At 40.2% G+C, this 20,456-nt stretch overlaps 1 protein-coding gene across 9 annotated transcripts in view; it reads left to right on the top strand.

The window, feature by feature from the left end:
• Positions 1-719: 719 nt before the first annotated feature.
• The window catches only part of AKAP9 (A-kinase anchoring protein 9), a 120,793-nt gene continuing 101,056 nt past the window's right edge, over positions 720-20,456 (top strand). For all 9 annotated transcript variants that reach the window (XM_055706577.1, XM_055706582.1, XM_055706580.1 and 6 more), the window contains exon 1: positions 720-949. In XM_055706577.1, the coding sequence (XP_055562552.1) occupies positions 902-949 (48 nt within the window). In that variant the 5' untranslated portion in view covers positions 720-901. The remainder of the gene's footprint in view (positions 950-20,456) is intronic.

Below are 20,456 nucleotides of genomic sequence, written 5' to 3' on the forward strand. Positions count from 1 at the left end.
GCCACGTGCCATATTTCCCATTGTGATTTTAACACTCCCATTTCAACTCTTCTGGCACGATGAGTGCATATTAAGTAATTTAAACGGGGGTGGGGGGGTGGGGATACACATCCTTTGTTGTCATCTTTACACAGCCTGCGACACACGCTCAGGAAGCCTGGGTGGTGTATTTCCAGGCTTGAGATCCATGCTATAGGGAGCTTGCAAATCAGCGAGCCGCAGGCAGGAGCAAGAAAACACTGTAAGAGTATTGAAACTGTCAAAATTAGCACTGCAGCCAGAGAGGGTGGATTTGCGAGCAGAAGGCAGCACTCCTGCACACCTCGGGCAGTGCCTGCTCAGTCCTTTGTATCAAAGCAGCAGCAAATTACAGGCGTCTCGGCGATGCCGTTCTTTGTGGGAAGAGAAGCCCCCCGCCCTCAGCCTGCAGGAGCGAGGCGGGGTGCGGAGGGGTGTGTGCCCGCCGGCGCCTCCTTCCCCCCGCTCCGCGGCGGCTGCGGCCGTGCTCGCGGCTTGCTGCCCGCGCTCGGCTCCCGCCGCCGGTGCGCGCTGCCCGCCCGGCCTGGCGGGGGCAAACCCGCTCGTCCCGGGGCGGCTCCGGCGCGGCTCGCCGCCGGGCGGGGGGCGCTGGCGGCCAGGGGCGCTCGGCGGGAGGAGGAGCTCGCAGCAGCAGGAGGAGGAGCGGGCGGCCCGCACGTCACTTTCCCCGGCCGCATGTGTACGTGGAGATGAAGATGGCGGCGCCGGTGGCCCCGCCGCGGCAGCTTCTGTCGCTGTGACGCGGGACGGGACGGGACGGGACGGGACAGCGAACGTGTGCGCGCGCCCCGGCTGAGGGGCGGAGGCAGGGTGGGCCCCGCCTCGCGCCGCCGGTAACGGTCTGCTCAGTCGGGCAGTCGCCATGGAGGACGAGGAGCGGCTGAAGAAGCTGGAAGCGGGGAAAGCCAAGGTGGGAGGCAGCGGCGTGGCGGGGAGCCGGTGGGGAGCGCGGTGACGCCAGGGGAGGACAGTTAGCGGGGCTGGGCCGGGCGGCGGCGGAGCGTGGCTGCGGCGGGAGGCTCGGCGCGGGGCGCCGCCGCGAACAAAGCCGCGGGCGGAGGAGGCGCTTTGTGCTGTCCGCCCTGCCCGCCCCGGCTCCGCGCCCGGCCTCGGGGCCGCGCGGGGCCCTCCTCGGCCGGCGCGTGGGTGCGAGTGGCCGGTGACAGCGGGCCCCGCACGCCACAGGTGCTCCTCGCAGGGCCGGGCGGCCGCAGCTGTGGGGCCCGGCCGCTGGCGGCGCCGGGTGGAGGAAGAGCCGAGGAGGAGGAGGAGAGCCAATTGCCGTACCCCTTCGCAGCCGGGGCACGAATTGTTGCTGTTAAGCCTGGGAAGCTCCCTGTAAAGCAGTGCATGGAACCGGCAGCTGCTCCTCAGTGAGGTACTACAGAATCACTTAGGTTGGAAGGGGCCTTTAAGATCAAGTCCAGCCGTTAACCCCGGAGTGCCGAGTCCACCGCTAAGCCATGTCCCTAATACCGCGAGAGAGCCTTAGGAGGCAGGGGATTACAGGTGCCGCCGGTGGCGCGGCCAGGTGCCTTTCCCGGTTCTCTGGGAGACGCCGGGCAGTACGTGAGGCGGCCGTGGGACCCGGCCGCGGGCGCTGGCAGCCCTGGGTGCCCCCCCCCGCCCCCGCCTCCTGGTCTGGCGGGCGGCTCAGACGGGGCCCTGCGGGCTTACCGGAGCTTTAATCGGGGAGCTTATCATTTCACTCCTCGAGCACGGCTCAGCGCACGCCGGCTGTAAAGCACTCCGCCCTCTGGGCGACGAGAGCGGAGTTACCGCGCTGTAGGAGGACCTCTTTCTTACTTCAAAGAAAGCCTTGGCGTGGTCAGTGAGATAAGGTAATTAACGGCACTCGTAGGAAAAGAAGATAAAATTAGTGTTTTGATATTAGTTACCGTCTGGTTCCTTGCAGCAATCATTGCTAAATGAGTTTAGTAGTTTGTCAGCCAGTCATTCGCACACATGTAACTTGGCAGGAGCTCATAGTACAGGTAACTAGACGTCCTAAAGATAAAACTGGAACACCAGCATTGTCTTGTTTCTGTGGTCCATGAAAAAGACAAGGTAAGTTTGGCTGTTAAGTTTGAATAGGTATTTTGCTGTATTAGGCAAAAACTTTGTAACTTAGGTGAGTTTTTGTTCCCTTTGAAAGACTGTTCAAAACCTACACTGGGAAACTCCTAGATGGAGCTATATAGGGAGACCTGTTTTTAAATGCTGAGAGCAAGAATAATGTTTACACAATGTTATGCAGTACTATTAAAGGGCACTGGGACAGATCAGGTACTGGTGGCACTGTGTTCTGTCACACCCAGGTTGGCTAATTCTTTTGCAGAACATCAGAAAGTACTTTGCAAAGAAAATGGTTGAAGTTAATTTGCCAGTATTATAAACCACAATGAAGGATTTATCAAGAGAATTTATATTTTTCTGTCCATGTTGGCCTGGGATCGACACAGAAAATTAATGACAATTACTGAGAGGTGAACCAAAAGCCAGGACTCTAGCAGGAATTCAATGGCTTCCTTCTTTGAGAAAAAATGTGTACACACCTTACTAACTTGTTGCATTTTAAGAGCGCTGTCATAATTTTCACCCTTCTTCCAGACTTTTCTGACTAAAACCTAATGATCCTGTGTTCACTTGAAGACTTTCATATTCTGTGCTTTTAAACATCCCTTGTGGTTTAAGTCATTATAACTCTTTAAAGCTATATGTGATTTACATGGGAAGGTACTGTAAAAGCAGTGTTAGTTTTTCAGATTTTTCATTGGTGTTCTGTGTACCATTTACCCCCTTTTTTAATGTGTGAATGATGTAATTAAACGTGTTGTACTGTGGAGACTAGGGCATAGTCTTCCAGTGACAAATGCTACTGATAAATGCAGAAAAGAAGAAATTATTAGAGAATGGAAGCAGGAGTTGCTCCTGAAGCTGCTTTTCTCTTTTTCAAGGATACAAACATATTCACAGTAGCATAATCAGTATGTCTTCTAAAACGGCTTGGCTCCAACGAGTATTTTCTGCAAACCACAGCAACAAGCATCCAAAAACTTTTGAACCTAACCATTGAGTGTTGTTTAAGTAAAATATCTGGGAAAATGTATTAAAGATAGTGCTGTTACTGTGCTAAAAGTGCAGGTGTTGCTATGCTGCAGATACCTTAATACATCCACCTAAAATTATAAATATGTAAATAAGATGTTGCATAAAGTGTGGGATGAATGTAGGTGGTTTGGAGGCCAGTAAAAGAGTCTAGTAGGTGCCACGGAGGTGGCTGGTACATTGCTAACAGTGGAGTTATTATTTGAAATTAGGACATAGACTCTTGTTTGGGTTTGGTTCGTTTTGGGGTTTTTTTTCCTCGCAAAGGAGGTAGCTAACTACTACCAAATGTCAGTATGTGTGTATTAAGCAATATGAATATTCTGTAAAGCAATTGTTTGGTTGTTCCCCAATCATAATGTTGAGTAGGCAAGCTGTGGAGTTTGTTTTTGTGTGAATTTATGTGCAGTGGAACTTTTTCTTGTTGTCTTCTTAAGACACAGTCTCCCCACTTAGATCTTTTACAGGGAAGTGTATTACAAATGGATTTTCTGCAATGGAAGTTTGAGTCCTTCTTTATTTTTACTAGAAATGAGAAACTGCATTGTGAATTTTACCTTGATTGAAAGGTGCTAAGTATGATCAAGCCTGGCAGATTGGGTCTCGGCACGAAAACACAGCCTTTGCCAGTACATCATTTGAAAAATGGAATTAAAAGCTCTTGATAAAGGCTCATCAACATTAATGCGTACCTGCTGACTTTTGGAGACTACACCAAATCTTTATTATGAGGCGGTTGCACCGTATGTTGCTGTTCTGTCTGTTACAAACCCACAAAGGCAAGGGAGGCACAAAGTTAAACCCAGTAAATTACAGGCTCCTTTTTCCAGACCTGTAGTCATTCATTTTCCTTGGCTGCAAGGTAAATGTGTTGGATGTTAACCCAGCCTCTGTAAATATCTGTCTCCTTTACCCATTTAAATGGTCTCTCTGTGCCTTTATAGAAGTCTCTTCTTCCCAGACAATTTCTTCATCTCAGATCCTGCACTGATTATAGTGGCGCAAGGAGAGTGTCAGAAAGGCTAGTTAGGGGTAACAGGGTTGACTGTGATGGAAGGTGGAAAGAAGATGATGTGTGCCAGCAACAGAAATATAGATGCATGTTGTTAAGTTGATCAGTGCCCCAAAACACCATGAACTTAGAAATCAATCAGGTATGTTTTGTGCCTTGTTAAAAAGATTCTAGAATATTGTTGATGGCCTGAGATAGTGTAGATATAGCTGGTCTTACAAAAACCTTGATGAAGATCTTAGTTTGATATTTGTGTGCACGCATACTATGTGTGCATGCCTGTGTGCATCAGTTTGCTTGGAAATCTCATCTAACATTACAGTGGCTACTATTTATGGTGGTTGGGTCTTTTAATTTTAGTTAGTTTTTAAAAAGATCTTAAATACTGTCTAATATTTATTATTGACTATTTAAAAATATTTAAATATAATTTAATATTTTAAAATATTTTATTTCATTTTAGCAGCTTAGTAGCTGGCTTTTCTTATCAGGATGTCCCACTATTTTAATCAACTTTCAAAACTATACAGAAGAGTTTGCTAGCTCCAGAATAAAAACATCAGGGACTTGGATTCCCTTATGAGAAAATGGCTAACAGTATTTTGGTAAAGCTTTTGAAATTTAAAAAAAAAAAAAAAAAAAAGTGATTTATACACACACACACAAAAACCACACAGCTATTATAACTGGTAAAATTAAGAGAGATGAAACTATCAATAGCAAGTTTTATGGAACGGTCAGTTTCACAGTACTGAAAATTTATTTGTAAAGTATTTAAATTTGTGTGTTGCTCCTGTTTAAATTTGTGTTGAGGAAAGGGCACGCTCCTTAGCTGTGTGCTTTTTTTGGTATGGGAGGGGTGAATGAGGAAAAGACACTAATTTACTTTGTAAATTCTCTCAGGTTGGTTTAGGATTTCAGATCTAACATTGTAAGTGCAGAATTTAATGTCCTGATTTTCATAGGTTCAGTGTATGTTTGTAATATATTCTTGTTGTGGTGTTTGGAGAAATCTAATTGTTGAAGAACCTTAAAAAATAAGGGGAACTAGTTTAGTTAAACACTTGAGCACAGAATAAGTAGTGTTACTAATTTTGATCTATACCAGAAAATCGCTGAGCAGACAGAACAGTGAAGTTCGTTTAGGAAGCGCTAATGGCACTCAGTGGACAAGTATTATGGGTTGTATAACTAATTTAACAAGTTATCTTCACAGATTGAATAGTAAAAAGAAATAAATGCACTTTGTCTTGTCGTGCATGTGTCCTGGTTTCGGCTGGGATAGAATTAATTTTCTTTTTGGTAGCTGGTACAGTGCAGTGTTTTGGATTTTGTATGAATATAATGGGGCCCTGAGCCTTTGAATAAATTAAACAGGAGGTAGTTCATGCAGTAGCTCTTGGACCAGTCCAGACAGGGCAAGGTGTAAAAAATGTGCTCTACACGGCAGCTGGGGAGAATGGGCCTACCTGGAGCCTCTGGCAGAAAGCACCAGGGGAGACTCGAGGTTGACCCTTGGGCTTTTGGACTCAGGGATACAGAGGATCTGAGGCTCACTATATTGCAACTGAAAAAGAGATACTGGTGGCTTATGAAGGGGTTCAAGCTATTTAGAAGTGGTTGGCATTGAGACACAGCTCCTCCTGGCAGCCCGGTTGCCAGTGCTGGGCTGGATGTTCAAAGGTAGGGTCTCCTCTACACATCATGCAACTGTTGCTGCATGGAGTAAGTGGGTAGCACTGATCACATGAGCTCGAATAGGAAATCCCAGTCGTCCATGAATCTTGGAAGTGATCATGGACTGGCCAGAAGGCAAAGATCTCACAATGTCACCAGAAGAGGAGGTGATGTGCTGAAGAGGCTCCACTGTATAATAAATTGCCAGAAAATGAAAAGCAATATGCCTTGTTTACTGATGGGTCCTGCCATATTGTAGGAAAGCATCAGAGGTGGAAGATGGCTGTATGGAGTCCCCTGTGACAAGTTGCAGAAACTGCTGAAGGAGAAGGTGAATGGAGTCAGTTTGCAGAGGTGAAAGCTATCCACCTGGCTTTAGACATTGCTGAGTGAGAAAAATGGCCAATGCTTTACCTCATGCATGGTGGCGAATGCCCTGTGGGGCTGGTTGAAGCAATGGAAGCAGAGTAACTGGCAGCACAGAGGTAAACCCATGTGGGCTGCCGCACTGTGGCATGGTATCACTGCCCAGGTGGAGAACCTGGTTATGAAGGTACATCATATAGATGTTCACATATCCAAGAGTGAGGCCACTGAAGAACATCAAAGCAGTGAACAGGTAGATCAGGCTGCTAAGATTGAAGTGGCTCAGGTAGATCTGGACTGGCAACATAAGGGTGAATTATTCATAGCTTGGTCGGCTTATGACACCTCGGGCCATCAGGGAAGAGACGCAACACATAGATGAGCTCATGATCGAGGGGTGGACTTGACCATGGACACCATCACACAGGTTATCTATGAATGTGAAATGTGCTGCAATTAAGCAAGCCAAGCTGCTAATCCCTCTTTTGTATGGATCGTGATGGCTGAAATACAAATATGGGGACGCCTGGCAGGTTGACTATATCACGCTCCCACAAACCTGCCAAGGCAAGCAACATGTGCTTACAATGGTGGAAGCAACCAACAGATGGTTGGAAATGTGTTCTGTGCCCCATGCCACTGCCCAGAACACTATCACGGGCCTTGAAGAGCAAGCCTTATGGCAACACAGCACCCCAGAAAAGAACTGAGTCAGACAACGGGGCTCATTTCCAAAACAACCTCTAGACACATGGGCCACAGAGCATGGCATTGAGTGAGTATATCACATCCGCTGTTGTGCACCTGCCTCCAGAAAAATGAAATGATACAATGGACTGTTAAAAACTACACTGAGAGCAATGGGTGGTTGGACCTTCAAACATTGGGGTACACATTTAATAAAAGGCACCTGGTTGGTCAACACCAGAGGGTCTGCCAGCTGAGCTGGTCCTGCCCAGTTGAAGCTTTTATGTACTGCAGAAGGGGATAAAGTTCCTGTAGTGCACATCAAAAATATACTTGGGAAAACAGTCTGGGTTATTCCTGCCTCAGGCAAAGGCAAACTCGTTCATAGGATTGCTTTTGCTCAAGGACCTGGGTGCACTTGGTGGGTAGCATGGGAGGATGGGGAAGTTCAGTGTGTGCCTCCGGGGCATTTGATTTTGGGTGAGAATAGCCAATTAATTAAATTGTATGATGTTAATTGCTATGCAACACTGTATATTGTCACTTCTATGGTGGCTGTATGCCCATTATTGCACTGGGCACCTTGCAGCGCCTGTCTCTGCCACTCTGGATTTGGGGATCTGAACCCACCTCCTTTTCATCACCACATTAATGAAGAATGAACTTCAAGGAGACGGGACAAGTGCAGCAGTGGTGGAATCAGAACTGGCTTCAGCATGGAACAGTCCAACACCTTGCATCGTCTTTCCTGCCCTGAAAGACTGTTATGACAGTTGGAGCCCAAAGTCATGGACTGAACGAGGTCAATGGGCTTTTATAGGGATGGTACATAGACTAAGGGAGTACCTGTGTGTTTATATGAAAAGACAGGGAAGGTAACAGAATATTGGAAAGTATGGCATGATACAAATGGTATGGAATAAGGGGTGGATATTGTCCTGGTTTTGGCTGGAATAGAATTAATTTTCTTTTCAGTAGCTGGTACAATGCTGTGTTTTGGGTTTAGTATGAGGATAATGTTGAGAACACACTGATGTTTTAGTTGTTGCTAAGTAGTGCTACCTCTAAATCAAGGACTTCTCACCTCTGCTAGTGAGGAAGTGCACAAGAAGCTGGGAAGGACCACATCCAGGACAGCTGACCTGAACTAGCCAAAGGGATATTCCATACCATAGAATGTCATGCTCAGTGTATAAACCGGGGGACTTGGCTAGGGGCTGCCAATTGCTGGTCAGGGACTGACTGGATATCAGTCAATGGGTAGTGAGCAATTGTATTGTGCATTGCTTGTTTTTTTTTCTTGGGCTTTATTCCTCCCTCTTCTGCCCTCCCTCCCTCCCTCCCTCCAGTTGTGGTTGTTACTATAACGATATTTTACTTGAGTTCAATTATTAAATTGTTCTCATTTCAACCCTAGAATTTTGTCTTTTTCCAAATCTCCTCCCTGTCCCATGGAGGAGGGGGGGATGAGTGACAGGCTGCATGGTACTCTGTTGCCAATTGGGGTTAAACCATGACAACATCTAAGTATTTCAGGTGGCTGAAGATGAAAATTATACATATTATTAAAATAGCACTGCTTAAGAGCCTGAGAATGTTTGCATTCTTACATCTTACTCTTTTGAGGAGAGAAAAAGATTTTACTTCCTCATATCTGACCTCTTTGGTCTGAGAAATTTTGGATTTCTCTAGGAAGGCTGTTGGATCAGGTTTTTTTAAATAAAAGATTCAAGTGGAGCATGGAATAGCTATGTGCCACAGTGATTAAAGCTCTAATTTAAAAACCCCAGAATAATTCAACATGTAGATTATGTTTGTTTAACATGGTCCTTTTAAATGCCATGTAATTTAGCTGAAGAGGAGAGAAAGCAGCATTTCAGTGATTATTAAGAGTTTTTAATCATAGAAGATATTAAATGCATTTAAACCTTACATTTCATCAAAGGGCTGACCTAACACATCTTGTTTTGCTTTCAGTTGTAGACTATTCATTTTATTTATCCTCTTGTCTGCCTCAAGTAATGTGAACGAAAATAGAGAGTCCTAGAAGCAAGAATTTCCTTTTCAGTCTGCATTTTCTTACTCTGCTTTTCTCTTAAAATAAACTTGATGTTCTCTTGAGGATAATAGAATTACCTGCTCTTTATGGTTTTCTCAGTGTTCTCTTTTCCTTTAAAAAAAATCATGTTTTTTCTCATTGTGTTCAAGTTTATTCTGGACTTTATTGGGTCCTCGTAAAAAAAAAAAACAAAAAACTTGAATTGAAATCTGGGATTTCAGCTCTCTTTTTCAATTGACACTACTAGAACTCTTCCTATTTCTTTGTTCTCTGTTTTCGTTTTGATCTCCATTTCCCTCATTCCAGAGATCTAATCTTGCTTTTGATACAGGGCTTTGATTATTTGTTTTAAATGTTATTGTCAGTATACCCTTCTGGTCAAATCTGTAAAGTAGCTGTCTACCTTTCAATAGTGATGCAAGGTAGAATGAGTTTGAAGTAATGCTTACTTTCCTCTGAGAATGTAGATAAATAGCTCTTCAAAATAACCTTTGTTCTGTAGCCAGTTTAGAGAAAATTGGTCTTTAATCCAAGATGCCCAGTGAATTTCACAAAAATTAAAAAAAAATAAGAAAATGCAGTATTTAGTAGTACTGTGAAAGCAAGAAATCGCACTGTAGAAAAACGATTTAAAATATTTTCTTGCTGCTCCATGTATAAAAAGAAGGAATTACAGAAAAGAAAACACAAGAGTTGTTCTTTGCCTACATACAAGACTTCATTTTAGTGCTAGTCTCTTCCCTCATTTTTATGGTCTGCTTTCCAGCTATTTATTTTCTTAGTATGGGTGTTGCAATAGCAAAACAGATGTGACTGGCATTTGTTTCCCTCAGTTATAACAGTATCCACACAAGTTTGTTTGTTTATCCAGATTTGGAAATAGGCATTATCACCACCACATATTCTTTCTACAGTACTTCCAGTAAAGTGTATCTGATACTCCAAGAAAAGTAGATTGAACCTTTTGACATATGTAGGTGTTACCAGAAATTCCTGTGTTTTTTTCCCAACAGGAAATAATCAAACAAGTAGGTTCTCTTAAGTATTGCTGTACAGATACACTAACTGCAGAATAACATAGGGTTCCTGTTGCACCTTGGTGTTTGGAATAGTAAAAATCTGATAAAAATGAGGACAAAAGAAAAAAGGCCAACTTTGCTGTACTACCTTATATTGCAGTGTAAGTTTATATACTAAGACAATTGTTGGGAATTGTAATTTAGGGGCTGAAAGCTCTGTCTTATGTGTCTGCCCCATAGCTAGAGATTTCAATGTATTTCTGTGTATTTGTTTAAAAATCATTTTGTTACTGGTACCAGCTAATGGGACACTGAATGTGCAAGGACATGTTGATAAATGTGCCACGCTTTAATGAAACACATCCAGTAATTGCAGTCTTTTGACTGCTATGCTGAAACATAAAGTAAATAGATCTTGAAATTTATGATTAGACACTTGTATATTGACTGCAGAGTCCTGGCATGCTACACTGTGTTGATAGCTCTGGTGTTCCTGTTTCTTGAAAGAAACCTTAATCTGCATTTTCACATGATTTCTTGAGAAGCCAACATATTATATTATAAACTACCTTTCCTACGAGTGGAGAAAAAGACAGAAGAATGAATGAATAAAAATGTTAAGATTTCTTAGAATTCTTAGTTTCTTGGAAGTATGGAGTCAGTCTTCCTGTTTCTCCTCTCTTCTGAAAAGGAACCTCAACAAGCTTCCAAATAGAACAGATTCAATAGTTGTCAGTTGGGCAAAAGAATGTGAAACTTTAGAAATTAAACACCAAGTTCAGGAAAGTGGGGGAAGTGATCAAATTACAGTTGTAACAACTCTTAAGTTGTAGCATCATCACAAAACAAAGAAGAGGTAGTGTATTGGACCATGCTTCTAAATCTGAAAACACGAAATTTTAAGACTTTCCACAATTGGAGATAATAATTTTAAAGATATATACCATTTTTGTGATATTTCCAGGGAAAAGCATAGATTTGGTGAAAAATGTAGTCATGGCAAAATTACAGCATATGACTAAAGCTTATGATCCTGAGCAGAAGACCAAAGAAGATTGGTACAGTTGAAGAGGTGGAATTCTGGGGCTGAGTATATTTTTGGGGAAATGCTGATAAAATAGGTGCTACAGAGAATAAGCAGAATAAGTTACATAAGTTTACTCAAATTTGACTTCGCTGGTAGGCTGTGATTTAACAGAAGTGGTTGTTCCTTAATCCTGGTTTAGTTTTCGGAAATTTTAACTTGCCCTTAAACTGTTGCTTTTCTGTAAAGAAACCTCCTCTGTCCAACCACAAAACAAGGGAAAATTTTTTTAAGTGTTCCTAAATTTGGATTGTCCAGGTAAGGTGGCTGATTTAACATTAGTACCATGCATTGAGAGTATGTATTTTCAATTAAAAGGTATGTAGGAGATAGATACAGGTAATGCTTCGTAACAAAGAAAACCCTGCCTTTGTATGTGCAGTAGTATGTTGTGCCAAGTAGCCTAAATTGCTGTGTTTAAAGAAATAATGGAAACCCTGATACAAGACTTTTCAAAGAGGGATGCGTTTCTTAAATTTTCTTCATTGTTTGGAATATATTCCAGGAATTTAATTTTGCTTTCTTTTTTTAAGAAAGCAAATTCCACAGACAAGTCTGGAATTTTGGGAGCAATGTTAGTGTCTTTGTGCGATCGCTTTTCGCTCATGGTTCTGCAGCTTGTAAAAAGTAATAGAAGCATGTCAAAATAATACAAGCCTGTCAAGTCTTGCATGCTGAGCGTGAAATTCATGCAGTTGGTTCTTTCCTTATGTCTGCTCTGCTCGTCAAGGAGCTGTCTCTCACAAACCTACTGAGTTTGGGGGCTTCATTCTCACTCTGTCCATTCAGTGCCAGACATGCCACATGGTATGAATTCATGTAAAAATAATATAAACAAGGTGGGAAAATGATGAAGTGCAGCTGAGTTTGACTTGTTCTAAAGTATTTTACAATTGATTTTTAAAAAAAAACCAAAACCCACCACAAACAGGTTGTAAATTGAAAATGTAAAGTTTTGTTCAGTTTCTACACAGAGGTGGCCAGAATGCTTATGAATAATCTCCTAAAAATGTATGTAAATTCTCCAGACTGCTTTGAAAATCTCAACACTAACTTTTGTGAAAAGATTGCCTGATTGCCTTTGATCACCGGCTGGAAGTCATCACATCACTTGGATTTGTTGACAAGGAGTGGCTATTATGCCTTGCTTAACTTGGACAGAATTTAAACTGTTGATCTGTATGTGAAAAGCTGATTGTCTTGTTGCCAAAATTGTAACCTCTCAAATTCTGTATCAATTTCATGGCACTTGTCAACTTGACAAATACTATAGTCTTGTGTTGGTTATTAATATAGACTTATTTAGGTGTGGTCTATTAATTCTAAATGTGCCTTTTTCTTTTGGACTTCTTAGTTAATGAGAAATTAGATATGAACAAAACTATTCAGAGCTTACTGTGCTTTATTCCATTCCTTTTTATATTCTCTCTACCTTTTAAAGTTTTTTCCTTAATTTTTGATCTTTAAATATTTCTGACATTAGTTACATTTTTATTAAAGAGGACACAGTGTGAAGCAGAGGGAAAAAATCTAGATGTAATCTACATAAATACAACTAAAAAGTTTTACAGCAGAGTAAAGTTTTTGCTATTATAAATTCTTCTTTCTCTTAGGATGAAAAGATTAGATTTACATGAATCAGAATAATATAAGCAGTACAGAGTCACTCAAAGTAAATTAATAGTTGATGCTTTTTCTAACATCCAAAGCCAGTCTCTTCAGCCCTTTCCAGTCAACTTCTAATAAACTCTTCTTCCTCATTTAGTATATAGAGGAAAGGTTATAGTGCAGGAGGAAGGAAAAATGTGCATTGTTGTGAAGTGGAGGAGTCCTGATCAGAAAAAACACGCAGCTGGCTGCAGTCCCTTTCTTGCAGCATCAACACAAACCAGAAATGGCAAATGCTTCTGTGATTTAAGTTTTCTTGCATTTGCTACATAAAGAAGTCTGGACAAAGCCTTTTCAGATACAGATTCTCACCATGCATTTCATTATATGTCTCAAGATTGCTGCATCTTTAAAGCCCTATACTCTAGAAATGGTAGGTTTTTTCAATTTAATTAGTTAGAAATTGCAGTGGACAATTTGCAGTGTGTTGTGGAAGAATGAACGATGTGAGCTGGCATGGAGTATTGATGAGGATCCCATGGGAAGCAGCAATTGCCTGACTATGTATCAGGATTTTTCTTGTAGAATTCTAATCAGTATTCATGATTTTTGAGAAACAGCCGATTACCCCCAACCCTTGCCCCCTAGAAGCTACACTGATGCTTGATAATACACCATAACCGAGGCTGCAGTCATCAATAAGACTCTGCTTATACTCACTAGGAAGTCGCAAGAGACTGGCAAAGATTGCTCTTTCAAGGAAACAGACTTGCCTAAATGAATTGTCAACATTAAGGTCCTTGGGGATCTGCACAACTGTTAATATGAGAGCGCCTTTATGTAACTAGGGCTGATTCCAATAGTACTTCTTGCTGAACGTCTGTTGGTATTAAGATTTTTGATACTGTTCAACATGATCTTACAAGAAAACTAAAGACTTGGTCTAGGTACAGTCATCATTTTGTGGTTACAACTGAACAAAAAATTGTGCTTAGAATTGCTATTTTTTTAATGGCTAAGACCACCTGCTTTGGGAGTAAGTCTTTCAGGGGCCTGTGTCATTCATTATTTACATTATTACCAGTGGAAAGAATGTGTAGTTATATGTAGACAGTTATATGTAAACTGAAGTGGGCGGCAAACACAGTAAAGAGTCTTAGAATTCAAAATGATCTTGACAAAGGATATGGTACAAAAGGACATGGAAGTAATGCTCAAGGCTTTCTTTGCCTCTTTAATGATAAGGGCTGTCCTTGGGCTTCCCAGTGCCTTGAATCTAATGATGGAAATGGAGTGAAGCATTACCCACAGTACAAAAGGTCAAGCTGGAGACCACTGAAACGAATTTGATGTACACAGATTTATGGGACTGAGTGCAATGTATCCAAGCATCCTGCAGAAGCTGGCTGCTATTGTTACAAGGCTATTTCCTTGCTCATCTTTGAAAGGTCATTGTGATTAGAAGATTCTAAATGAGCAGGGGGGAAAGCGAACATCAGACCCATCGTCAAGAAGGGCAAGAAGGAGGATCTGGGGAGCAATAGGAAGGTCAGCCTGGCTGTGGTGTCTGGGAAAATTATGGAGCAGTTCCTCCTGGAAGCCATGTTCAGTCACATGAAGGGCAAGAACATGATTGAAATTTACAAAGGGCAAATTAACTGTCCTCTATGATGAGCTGCGTGGCTCAGTAGATGAGGAGAGAATGGTGGATGTTGCTTACCTTGACTTCAGGAAGGCATTTGATGTGATATGTTACAGGAGTTACAGCTTATTTTCAGAGACACCTTGACAGTTTGGAGAAATGGGTTGGCAGAAAACTCATGAGATCATAACAGCATGAAAGAAGATGGTAGAAGAAAGTTCACACACTCTCCCAATGGCAGAAAGGAAGAATTTCAAGTTATCATTTCATTATAGGGATGTAAGAGTAGCCTGCAGGATCCTCCAGTGATTAAAACTGGTGATGCTGTGGTCTAATTGAAGTCAGGAAGTGATGCTGCATTTCACAGTAGTGGGTCAGCACTGTGTGTTTTTGGGGCCCTCCTCCTCTTCCAGGGTACGTAGCTATAAACTGAAGAACAGACAGCTGAAGAACATCATAAAAAATTTGGTCTGGATGACCTCTTTGATGACTGGCCAGGGAGGTTGATAAAGAGATAACGAAAGCACAGAGGTTTTTTTTATGCAGTATTCTCCTTTCTTCAGCATAAGATCATCATTTATATTCCTGCACCACCCTGTCTTGTTTTCTATGTGCCTTCCAATTTACAGTGAAAGAGAAGGTAATTCTACAGATGGCAGTATCTCAGTTCAGTCTGGGCACAGATTAAGGCCAATCCTATGGGAAAAAAATAGAAAGACTGTGCCATAATGCATGTGAACTCCACATTAGGGCAAAATTGATTCCTACCTGCAATCCCAATTTTGGTATATTTTTGTTTTTCATGAGTTCTTTAAGTTAAACTGTACTTTTCTAATGTGGTCAGCTTGGGTAGGTAATAATCTTGGGTTTTACCTGAAACGAGGTAAGAATAACTTGAGGTACATAATATAATTATCTGGTAGCATGATAGCTGTTGTTCCAGGTGATAATGGACTGAGTCGGTCAGATACCGATTATTCAGAAATTTAAGGGGAGCTGGAAGCCAACACGGCTATCTTTCACTTCTCTCCTGCTCCTCCCCATGTAATTTTTTCATTGCAGCATATATTGTGCAAGGGGAGGGGTTCTGTATTTATTTGCTGATGTTGTGAACCAGCTTTTAGATTCATTTACTCATTTTTAGCAAATATTCTGTTTTACTCTGTTTATTCCAAAGGATGTTCAGATGTTAACATTAAATATAAATTCTATTTTAACTCTGCAAAAATAGCTAGGTACCAATTTATTCTTTCCAAGCAACTTGGAATAAGGTATTTCTTTTCATTGGGAGAATCACATTCAAAAACTTGATTTCACAGTGCCAGAATAGGCACAACATAAAGCTAATTTAAGAAAATACAAATATGTAAGCATATATTTAGTAATTCAGTACTATACTACATCCTAAGGAGCTATGCAACTAAAGGATTATATAAAACCTTTTTTTTGATACAAAAGCATTTTTATAAAAGCATTTTTTTGATACAGTGCAGTAAGATGTTAAGCGATTAAGGTAATTTCTGATAGTGCTGTGTTCTTTCCATGCTTTCCAAAATAAGTCTGGTTTTGGATATTGTATTCATCTACTGGGTGTGGGGAAGAACACCTTTTTAATTTGGGTTATAATGTCCATGTGGCTGTATCTGTGTGGGGAAAATGGTTTTCAAGTATCTTATTAGGAATTCAATGTACAGAATACTATAAAACTGGTGAAAGTAAATTTATTCCAATGTTTTTCCCCCAGTTGAAAACATAAAAATAGCAGTGTTCTGCTTAGTTATACATAAATGCATCTAAACCAGAATATAAGTGAGTCTGTTAATACTCATAATCAAATCTAGTGCAATTTGTATTTAGGTTCCTATTATTAGAAATATGAGAATCATTACCTTGCTTCTTAAAGCTTTATATTTTCCATTTTTATAGTTTAATGTTAAAAGTTCATTCTTTCTAAAAATATAAAGTGTCTACCTGGACTTGTAAACATGTAAGACAATTAGTAAGTGGAAGAAAGTGTCTGTGTTGCATGCAAACGTGCAGATTGCCAGTAATTTGATTGACAAGCACTGTGTGGAGTTACTGGCAACTGTTGCTTTTGCATACTTTTGTATTTTTACAGTTGGCTTCTAACTGGCAAGCACAGATGGCTATAGATTATGATTTTTTTTATGTTTCTGATTTAGAGAAAACTTATATATGGTATTTTAAATTTAATTGTCTAAATATCATGTGTTTATATGGTTTTTGATTTTAATTGTTAAGTTATAGTATAGGATTTTTGGAACCAGCTATTGTAATATTTTATTAATGATATGAAAGGTACCTATGATGAGCTTTGGAATAATTGGAAGATTTGTTCTCAAGTAACTTCTCGATAAGTAATCAATATTATTTTGTGATAATAGCAACATTTTGAAGTTTTTCCTGAAAAAATTTATCAGATTTGACACTTTCAGGCCTTTCTCTTGCTGATAATGAGGAGTGTTCCATCACAAAGTCAGAATTTGTTGTTTCAGTGGAACTTCATAAAGTATTTGGGACTGCTCTAACCCAGAGTTTAAAATGATTTTAGAGAAACCCTGTGAACTTCAGTTTGAAGGATCAAGGTTGTTCTGCCCACTCCATGAAGTTCAGTGTACTATATAACTTTGGGTTTTTTCTTCAGAATCCTAGCAAAAATGAGGACTAAACTCAGTTCTCTAGGATTTGATAACTTGCAATTATGTGTGGTTAGTAAGGAGAAAAATAGTAATTGAGGAGAAAAATTACTAAATGCTAGACATAAAAATAAATTTTTCTTTTACCAGAAGGAAACTTTGCTCTTTCCATCTATTATTACAGAAATTTAGATTGGAGTTTAGCCTTACATTGGGCTCAGGGAAAACGCAGACTCACTTTTTCACTGCCTTCTGGTCTTAGGAATGTTGTACTAAGATTATTTTTGGGGGAAGAAGGGCAGCATGCGAAGACAATTACTGAACAGGACAGAGGTTTATTATCTTCTTTGGTGCATGTAGTATTTAATGGCATGGTTTCATGTCTTTTTAGACTGTTGCTATTCTGGAAGACATTTCTTCTGAATTGAATAATTTTTAAGACCTAAATACAGTGGAATAAACATGCTTAATGCTTAACCTGTTACTGTATTGCAGTTGTTTTCTGAAAATAAATTGTTATCCTGAAAGAACTCCAAGGGATTAATTAAATGAGTCTCCACCTGCTGTTTTAACTATATATAGTTAAATAGCTGATACAATTATATGCTTTTTAACAGGTGCTAAACCAGTTGCTTTAAGAAGAAATAAAGTAACTATATAAGCAACACTTAGATTGTTAGTAATTTATTTTTTTTTTAGTGCTACAGAAGGCAACATACTTACTTTCCCGTGTTGGATGACTCTGATGCTTTCCAAAAATTAAAGTTCTGAATAGATTAATGATTTAATGCCTATATTTAACCACTAAGTTGCTACTGTGCCATAAAACAAGTTTTCTTTGAAGCCCAGCTGAAGCTTGTTATCTGTAAATAGCTGTTACTTCTTTCTTTATTTCTTGATGTATGGTACTCATCTGCGTGCTTTGTTTAAATAACTCATTGTGAACAGTTCATGAAGTATGGTTCTGTAGGTAAAAATTAGTCAAATTGATCCTTGTTGTAATTCGCTTGACTGCATGGCTTTTTAGAAGTCAGCTGCAGTAAATATAAAGCCTAACACTGTCATTTTGTTGAATCAAACAATTTTGAAAGAAAATATGGATATAAAATTGAAAGCTAGTACATAATTTTAATGTAGACTGGGAACTTCCTTTTTTTTTGCCTTCTGTTCAGGAGGGCTATATCTGCCTTTTACTTCCAGAAGGTAACTTGTTTCACAAGGCTGATTTCATCAGGAGTTGAGTGGGGGAAAAAGTACTTATAGTGTTAACCAAATCTGTAATTGTACAACCTTACAAAAAATGTCGGTGCTGAAGCTTGCTAAAGAGTTCGTCTTCATGAAATACTGTAATAATTATGGCTTTCAGTCTAATGATTTTTCTGCAAGTGTATTTTGTAGGCATTAGTATGACCTGTCCCAGTGACTTTAAAGGTGTGATTGTTTTTACAAGTCCCAGGCCGCCTTTTTGTTTGGTTGGTTGACTGGTTGGTTGGTTTGGGTTTGTTTGTTTTATGGTTATCTTCATGTTACTGAATTTATTGAACACAAGCATTGTCTTGGTTGCTGTGTATCCCGTAGGCCAGTAGAGGACACACAGCAGCCTAGTTTCCATTTGGTTGGTGTCATGTGTAGTTTACCTCATCTAGCCTACTACATGCCACCAGTGTCTTAATTTTATTAGTTATTCTTGAGGTCTAACTCAATATCTGACAACTTAGAATTTTGACAACTTTACATTAAGATGAGAGGTATCATCTTGTTATACATCTAAGACCGTGATAGGTAAGGTTGTATCACCTTTTGAAGCTCATAAACATTATATACTTTTTTCTCTGTCATTATCTTTAGCATTTACTGTTTGGCTGCTGACATAATTTTTAATCTCTATTTAAATGACTGAGATAAAGTTGTCTGTTCACTTCCTAGAGTCTGTCTTTTGATTGTGTCAACAAAACCTACACATCCAGTTTCTTTGGTCAGTAGGAAAGTGATAGTAAAATCATATTGTAGTCTTTCACATACACTTCTAAAACAGCAACCGTTTGAGTTAATAGAACCTTGTCTACATTTATATCTTGTTTAGTGTCCTGTGCTTTAGTGAACTTACTGTCCTTACATGGATGTCAGAGCTGAAGTTACCCATTGCCTTATGTGGATACCAAAACACCCTAGAAAATTTGGTACAGCTGGGGAGTAACTTACTAGCAACTAGTACATGTTACTAAATCAATGGAGTCAAGTGGATTTGCATGTAGACATAAGCGTGATGGTGTGTAGAAAATAGTTGCAATGTTATAGCCTAGTGACTGAATTTTATGACTGTCTTGAAGATGATGAGAACACTGGAAATTTGTTAGCACTTGGAGATAAATACTGATAATTTTGTTTCTAAAGGGCTGTAGATAAGTTCATACAGCCCAGTGAACAGTACTGTAACTATGTGGAAAGCAAGTAATGCTTTCAAAGTATTGAAATCTTAATATTAGGATTCATTTTCAAGAATGAATTCATGTACAAACCTGTCTGCTGCATGTGTATTTTCAAAACACTTTCTTGAGATGTGAGGAATGGCATTGCAAAGAAGTGAAGGTTTCTATTTCAAAAAGATGGTGAATAAAATCATACGACTCATTAAAAACTAGCAGTTTAGCAAAGTAAGTAGTAAATTTTATTTTCTTCATTCTTTTGTAAGGATAAAATGTGAGAAACATTTCTGTTTCCTTTTCTACATGTATTTGACCAAATTTTAGCTCTGGCCTGGAATTTACTGCCTTTGTCAAGCTAGATGATTTTAGAAAGGCCAAGGGAGGAGACATTCTTCCTTGCTGGGGGTTGAAAGATTTTCACATTCATTAATCCTTGTCCTCCTTCCCCACCTCCCCTTCAAAAATTGTTTCAGAAGGTTGTAGGACATTGAATACTGGGGGTTTTTTTTAGCATAGCTGAAGAAAGTTTCAGGATCCAGTTTTTGATTACAGTTGGTGTTACACATAAACCCTAGTGGAACAGGAGTGCGTTTCTGTCAGCACATAATTCTTGCCTTCCCATTATTACCAAGCCTTTGAAACTCCAGGCAAAAGCAGAGGATGGACTGTGCCTTTTGAGACAGCATCCAGCTGGTGATCTCCCTCACGTAATGCAGGGTTAGAAGAGGTTCTGTTTTATGTCAGCACCCTTGGCCTTGGTGGACAGAGTCTTCCTAATGTTTCAGGCTTCACACATGGGTGATCTGTGCTTTTTTTACACTCTGTTGCCCTCTTTATTATTGCCATTGTCAGCTTGGCCCAGTCCACTTCTTTCCTCTTCACTTTGGGGAAATACAGTACCAGTGTGGGTCAGATGCTTTTTTTCACCCTGTATATCAGCAGAGGCAGTTATACTGCATTCACTGTGAGAAGAATAAAGTTAAAAAGTAGACAGAAGCAATATGTAAATCATGTATGTAGAAGTAAGTTAGTTAAGAGACCAGTTCAGTTGAGTAATTTTTTTAGCAGTTAG

Source organism: Falco cherrug, chromosome 4 (assembly GCF_023634085.1).
Source record: "Falco cherrug isolate bFalChe1 chromosome 4, bFalChe1.pri, whole genome shotgun sequence".
In the NCBI taxonomy this organism is placed as follows: Eukaryota; Metazoa; Chordata; class Aves; order Falconiformes; family Falconidae; genus Falco; species Falco cherrug.